Here is a 7948-nt window from a genome sequence, read left to right on the forward strand (position 1 = left end):
TTTGATCCTTTGAAATTTCGAGAATAAGCTCCTTGGAGACTTCAGGAAAATCTTTCGGAATAAATTATTGTTTAACTGAACTGTAAAAAAGGTCTTAGCTTGGTTGGTCCAAGCTTCTGGCTTGATTTTCTCTGCTAAAAAAGAAACTAGGAAACATGAAAATTAACCTATTTCTTTGTTTAAACTTCGCCTAAGAAGCGTCTTTTCAAATCACTCTTCAACTGCTGCGACATAAATTCGTGTAGAATCATCGGTTGTCACATTTTTTTTGGGATGGGGATGGGGTACTATTATGCCTTTTTTATTCTATTCTGGTGTGAATTTCATCATCATTGTGTTAACATTTCTCTATGGCTGCTTTTATAAGTTGAAAGACATTTTTTCCAGAGTTTTGAGCTCACCTTTATAATTTTCTTTTACTTTAGGTTAGATGGCAAGCAATAACAGTATCAGGAACAACAGACTGGTAAACAGTGTCTCGGCGTGTAAGAATTGTGACATAATAACGATATACTATTCTTACGACAATGACCGAGTATTAGAAAATAATACTGACCTGTATCAGAAGCTGGTGCATTCTTTTGTTAACAAAAAAATTAATTCCCTTGGATAGCTTGCAGAAGCCTTGTTATCTCTTTTTTTGTTTGCTATTTGGATAATTTTTTTTCTTGAGAATAAAAGAGTAAAAATATGACTTGGTTAGGTGAAGGGTTTTACTGAATGAGATACTGTTTCTACAGTATCTCTGAACGTGCCATAGTAAAAAAAAAAATTTAGATTTGTGTCCTGTTTTTCCTCTTTTTGAGAACTCAAATCACTCCAATTACTTAAGAACACCTTGTTTTATTCTAGATTCAATTAGAGCCGGTTCGTTCTTTCATACAGAGGGGAAAGGGTAGCTATCACCTGGTGACTGATGTAAATAGCTTGACAGCTGAAGAACGAGCTACTGTTGTACAAACAAGGATTAAAGTTGGTAAAGTTGCGTTTCGTTTTCTTGCCCGTTCATTATAAAAAGAAAACTTTATTGAATCTTTCTTTTTTTAATCGATCTTCTTATCGATTTTAAATGTTAAGACTGCTAAAGAAGCTGTATGCCTTCTTTCTTATAGAAGCTAGCTCTATTAAAACACTGAATGTCCACATATTCCAGTCATTCCATCTTAGGGGTATTTTGCGAAATGACTTTCCTGCTTAAGGTTGCCAAGCCTATGTCTGAGACACTTTATCTGAGTGTATATCAGAAGAAAATTCCCCCTCCCTCCAAACAGATGCAAAATATTATCGAGTAAGTATAACTTAAAATATAAATCATTACTATTTTTGCCTCTTTGTGCCTTAGCGTTTCAGAGTCAACAATCCGGCTTGAATTTTTTTTTGGCGTTTGTCCCTCGAATATGTTGTTTTATTATCCTCGTTTGTCTATTATCGTTTGTTTCTCGAATAAGTTGTTTTATTATTTATATCACCAAGTTTTCTGAGGAATCTCAACCTGTTATTATGTCATTATGACGTTCCGCATTGTTAAGGATGATTTGGAAATTATTTATTGCTAAACATGAACTTAAGAAAAGGTATTATAGATGGTTAGGAAAGGGCAAGGTGCCTTTCAACTCCGACTCGGACATTACTAAATAAGCCCCGTTAACTACTCCTTCTTGCAGTAATTTGATAGCATTAAGCCAAAATATAATCATCATAACTGTCTCCTCAAGAAAAGAAGAATTAAGCCGAGCTCCTTTTTCAACACTTTGATATGGGTTGTTGAACATAGACCAGGCAGCCTTTTAAAATACTATTGAGAAAGAGATTTCAATTGTACTGCAGCATTGAGACCCCTTATTTCACAGCCGTATTCTGTGGCCGGTAGAATAGCGTAGTTAATACACATATTTGTATTAAATATATAATGAAAAAAGTATATAACTTGACCACAATAGCAGCATCATCATGAATATTCTTTTTTCATTTTCCTCCCCTTTTTCGTATTGTTTTTATTTGTATTTGTATTGAGTTTGTAAGCCCAAACTAGCTTTGCTTCGAGCCATTTGCTTGTTTTGTTTATTTATATTAATAAACCCATCTCTCTCTCTCTCTCTCTCTCTCTCTCTCTCTCTCTCTCTCTCTCTCTCTCTCTCTCTCTCTCTCTCTCTCTCTCTCTCTCTCTCTCTCTCTCTCTCTCTCTCTCTCTCTCTCTCTCTCTCTCTCTCTCTCTCTCTCTCTCTCTCTCTCTCTCCCATCAGCAAACACGTGTTTTTTTGGCACTTTTTTAGGAACACATCCTTCCTAACCTAGTATCAGTAACCTTATCAACCGTACTTGCGAAACCGTACTTTCTCATAAAATATTTAACAGTTTATTCCCCCGGGTTTCAGCTATACTTTCTGAGCTCACAGTTATTCCAAGTTTAGCTTGACAATTTTATGATTAAAAGAAGTAGAGAAAAGGCTAGAGAGAGGGGGGAGAGGAAGCGAGAGGGGAGTAGGGAGATAGAGAGAATATTAAGAAGTGCTGACTTAGATTTATTCACTTTAGATTTATCATGCAATGTTTAATGTTTGGGTTAAGGATATAAGCTAAGAATTTTGTTTCAATTATTGTTAGTTTATAAAGGGGATTTTTTTAAGAATACCTTTTCCTAAAAGCTCTTTCCATCCCTCCTTAATGCTGTAAGAATTTTTGAAACAGTAGTCATCTACTTGTAATGTTTTTTTTTACTTCAGCTAGTGTCTGACATGATGAAAGAATTCCTCTAATTCTTTGTATTCAAACTTTTGTGGTTCGCCGAAACGTCTTTATCCACAGGTTCAAAACCATTGCTTTTCAAGCTTTGAAACCAGGCTCTGAATGTCGTATCTGACACATTTTTACCATAAGTCTCGGCAAAAATTTTGTGTGATTTGGCTGCAATTTTTTTCTTTTGAATAAAACGGTGCAGTAAAGTTCTTGCTGAATGCACTTTATTTAGCGCAAAAATTGACATTTTTTAAAGAGATTAAAAGAAAAATTATTTGCTTAATTATGAACTTCTTATAGATGCGTCACCGTTTTAAATTCCATATATGAAGTAGCGCTAATGCTATCTTTCAAGAAAAAGCGAGATTGTCTTTTTTTTAAATTATAAAATTAAATATAAAATGTCAAATTAACTCCTGAAAACACCGTTTTAAGGTCAATGAGTACCATTAACAGCTTCGCAAAGATACTGTCGGACACGGAGCATGAAAAACAAAGTTGCTTATATCCTTTTGCGAAGACTAGAGAAATACATGCTGCCCCATTCCCTCAAATACAAAACTGTAAGTTTCTCCCACCCCCTCACACACACAAACACAATCCTGGAAGTGTAAAATGGATCACCCAGTCAGGAGACAGAACAGGGTGTGTTTACTAAAGTAAAAAATGTGATACCTTTTAATTAAAGCTATCAACTTCAAACTTTATCATCTTGAAGTTGAATGCAACGCTTGCTTCCTTTCAGATATGAAAAAAAAAATGAAAAACATGTTAAACGCGCTTCTGGTAATAAAATCAGGTGATTTTTTTAAGTTAGTGATTGACTAAATCTTACCGTCACTTACTGATTATATAAAACGAGATTATCGTTTGATATTTCAGGTGCCCCGAGCAACACGTCCGGCTGGGTCGCTCCTTTTACTATTGAATGGATTCCAAAACTTTTACCAGTGACACAAATTGGGGAACTTTGCATCAAGTTTGAATTTGGTCATTTCCTAGCCCTGGGTTCAAAACCTTTAGAGCTTAAAGGTGCTATCAAAAAAGTGTTTATCCCTCGAAAGGGAGTATCGTTATCCTGATTTTTTTTTATTGTTGCTTTCGTCATTTGAAAATGAATCTTGTTAATTATCAGTTCTATTTTGTGTCTTTTGTATTTCGATTTTTTCTACGATGTGATATTTTTCGAAATATATCTGTATAAAACGATTTTGAATTATATTGAGACGAGAACAGTGCATACAGTTTTTATATATTTTTTTTAAAGAAAGAAACCGTGTTAGCCAGGCATGTAAGAGGGCTTTTTTTCGCGGAGGGGGCACAACTTCGAAAAATAAATTTCAAATATGTAAATTAGGTGGAAAACATAATCAACTATAGAAAATCTTTGCACCTCATGGAAGGTTGAAAGTTACCTCCCCCATCATACCTATCTGGCACAGGTGCTTATGGTGTATAATGCTTCCATCACAAATTCTTTGAGACCCGATTTACTTTTCTTTATGACGATACTTTGGAGTGCATTAAAAAAGATTTTAAGTTGGTTTAACATAAATAATGTCCGTTAATTCGTTCTTTAAATTTTTTGAGACCTGATTCTTTCTCTCGTGGTTGTTCTAATACTAAAGGTGTAAAATGACTAAGATTTAAAAATATGTGTTGCCCTCCTACACTTTGGTGAACTGGCGCCACTGTTTACCGTAAGCCATTAAGTAATGGTTTCTTTCTTTCATTTTTTCTATCATGGAATGTCTTGAAAAAAAGATTAAATTTCTGATATGTAAACTTCAAATTTTTGGACATCCCTAAGGAAGAATTCCTTTTTGTGGAGTCAAACTGAAGACGTATTTCCAAAATCCTCAAAAAGTTTCTTGGTCGTAAAAATAATGTGGATCTTTTGCATTATTCCTTATCATCATAGATGCTCTTAGGTTTCAAAATTATTGTCAGAAACGCAGGAAATAAAAAAATAACACAGCTCGTCTTTAGTGGTTACTCGGTCTAGAAGGACGCATGTTAGTGAAACGATTCTTACTTCATCATACATAGAAAATTTGTAGCCAACGAATATTCCAGGCGTCTCCTATTCCATTTATTTTTTCTCCACTTTTTCCTCTCTTTTTTTTATAAATATTTTGATTTCCTTTGCTTATAAACATCGGAAACAAGAAGAACAACAGGGAATTTATTTCGTAAGATAGTGGAAATCTAAGTTGAATGAATATTTCGTGCCTCTAGCCTATTTACGCTCCACTTAGCTGATTTAAAGATAAAAGTACTGAACTTGGTATAGGCCTACCCTGAGATTTCTATGAGTTGGAATTTGCTATCTGGTATACTGTAAAGGCAATTTCAAGTCTTAGGACACAGATTTAAGATTTGAAGTACCTTGCTTTATAGCACAAAGTAGCTTTTGTGACTCAAGACGCTTTAGGGAACTAAATAGCCCCCTGAAATTGGAACCAAAATTCAGCCCCTACTTAGAACTTATTTTTCAGCCAAGGAAAGGGAGTAGGCTGTGATACCCAATTAGATCCTTCTATTTAGCTATCAAGCACGCTCTTAGGTATAAGAGTACCAGATCAACCAATTGATATACTTTAATAGGTCTTAAATCAGAGCCAAACTGAAATATCAAAAAGGAGGTTGATATCTCCTCTCGAATATTTCCCCACATGGGAGTAGAATTATCTAGGATTCAGTGGCAGTTCTAGGTCTGGGCAGGGTAGGCCCTGTTCTTCTGATATCTAATATTAAATTCCATTTGTTTCACATACCTAGGTATACCTTGCCTCACTCCCCAGATTATGAGGACAAAAACCTCTACTGCCAGGATTAATCTGAAAAATACTATCCCTGACAGATTTTGGCATAAATATACAATTTTTGATTTACATATATATATATATATATATATATATATATATATATATATATATATATATATATATATATATATATATATATATATATATATATATATATATATGCATAGAAGTACCGGTCCCTGGCACACGGCAGGCTTCTATATATGGATTTTCGTTGTAGCTTGTCTTCTAATTATATATTTTGATAATTATTGATCGTTTAATTGATTTAAAAGAAGAAATAATGGTTTTTGTTCGCAGTTGTCAGGGCTTCCTTCTACACTTCCTTATTTTCGTTCATTTTCTGGGGGTAGCAGAACTTTTAACCTACTTTGTCTTTTAACACGAGAAAATGCCACGTATTACCAACCATGATTAGAAACAGAAGAACTAAGGTCGACGCCAACAAATTCAAAATATGGCCTTTCGACTTATGTATAGTAATTCACGTGCTTCGTTTTTGGTACTCCCATTCTTACCTTCGCCTTGAGTCATTAGATAATCATTTATTTGTCATATTTTGGTCATATCCCTGTTCGTTGCGGTGTAAGACAAGAGGGAGTTCTTTCGCCGTGTATTTTTAATGGTTGTATTGAAAATTTATTATTAAAAATATCGATTACATGCCTACTAGGACCATCTGATATCTCATATCTGGCTTATGCGGATGACCTTCTTCTGATTAGTCAAACTGAGTCTGGTCTTGCCCGTTCAGGGAAGTCAGTTACTTCTGCTTTCCGCGATATCGGCCTGTACCTAAATATTGACAAGTGCGAGTTTCTTGTTTTCAACTGTAATAATTGTTCAGAATCACTATACTGTGGTGGTTTTAGTATTCCTCGTGTTAAATCGTTTCGTTGGCTTTGTATAACAGTTTGCGATTCTATGAATGTTCTCCGGTCTCGTGCTGTTAAAGACATTAGCGATAAGCTGAGGCTCCGTTACTCTAAGATTGTAGCAAATCGTGGATACTAGGAGAAGAGCGCTAACTCGGCTTTACTCAAATTTTTGTGATCATTCTGTACTCTTCTGTTCTGGTATTAGGCCACTTATGTTGACTGGTGATCTAAAACGTATTCGCATAAATTATTACCAGTATTGCAAATTTCTTTTATATCTACCCCGTTCTTACCGGAATAAAAAACTGGTTAAAAAGTATTGTGCGGCAGATATTACTGGTGCTTTCGAAAAATTATCTGCCAAGCTAGCTATTGAAGCGTTTTATAGGCTAGGATGTTTTCATCGCCTTATCCGTCTTTTTTCTGTATGTGATTAAATTTGTTTCTTGTTTTACTTTTGCTGTTTTTCTTTTGTATTTACTCCACTTAATCTCTGTTTTGTGAAGTGGGTGATAAATAAATTATTATTATTATTATAGTAATGGCTAATGTGGGCACATCCAAGTTGACCTTTACTACAGTCATTTGTAACTCGAGATATGTGAACTTCTTCTCCTGATTTTTCCCCAGTAACTATATTCGCCTTAATTATGTTGTTACATAATTCAGTAATAATAAGGCGGATCCCGAAGTGCCTAAGTTAGGTAAAAGTATTACTATCGTATTTTCCTTTATTTTTAAGTAGTATGGTGGTAAATATATTATTCCAATTGAATCGAGGAATTATGGAATAAATTCAACTCCTCCTTTTTCTTTTTCTTTTACAGAATCGTAACTTTTATACGATTTCTATTCTCCTGGGAGGCGATCGACAATTTTCGCTTTTACTGACTTCTTTGTTGATTGAAGCTAAAATAACCCGATCCTTTATTAAATTGAAACTTTTTTTAGACATACATTCTCGAAATATTTTCTCAATCAAATTGCCACTGGAAGATACAAATATTTTTGCAATTACCAGTTTTTTTCTCTTTTCGCAATTTAATGTTAAGTTAACGGGCCACTTCCCCAGATCTTGGGTGAAAGCCACCATCGTCCCCCTTTTTAAAAAGGGGGAAATGGGCGACTGTAACAACTACAGACCAATAGGTTTAACTAGCCAACCGGCGAAGATTCTTACAAAAATACTCCTTGACCGTATGAAATCTCTGACAAACCATATCTAAGGGGAATACCAAGCAGGCTTTCGAAAAGACCGCTCCACCATAGACCAGATTTTCTCCACTCGGCAAATAATGGTGAAGTATATCGAGCTTGCGAAAGAGCTGCTACTACTCTTCATTGATTTCAAGCAGGCTTTTGACTTGATATGGCGAGATGGATTATGGCACATCCTGCTACACTTTGGAGTCCCTGAAAACATAGTAATCCTGATAAGAGACATGTATTCACCTTTCGTCAGCCAAGTCCAAACGCCCGAGGGATTGACAGAAGGGTTTTTGACAT

At 35.0% G+C, this 7948-nt stretch overlaps 1 protein-coding gene across 1 annotated transcript in view; it reads left to right on the forward strand.

Moving 5' to 3' along the window:
- The window catches only part of LOC136028779 (uncharacterized protein C2orf42 homolog), a 54441-nt gene extending 50496 nt beyond the window's left edge, over positions 1-3945 (forward strand). The window contains exons 6-7 of the mRNA XM_065706681.1: positions 853-976; positions 3619-3945. Of these exons, the coding sequence (XP_065562753.1) occupies positions 853-976; positions 3619-3818 (324 nt within the window). The 3' untranslated portion in view covers positions 3819-3945. The remainder of the gene's footprint in view (positions 1-852; positions 977-3618) is intronic.
- Positions 3946-7948: the final 4003 nt, after the last annotated feature.

Source organism: Artemia franciscana, chromosome 7, assembly GCF_032884065.1.
Source record: "Artemia franciscana chromosome 7, ASM3288406v1, whole genome shotgun sequence".
Classification (NCBI taxonomy): Eukaryota; Metazoa; Arthropoda; class Branchiopoda; order Anostraca; family Artemiidae; genus Artemia; species Artemia franciscana.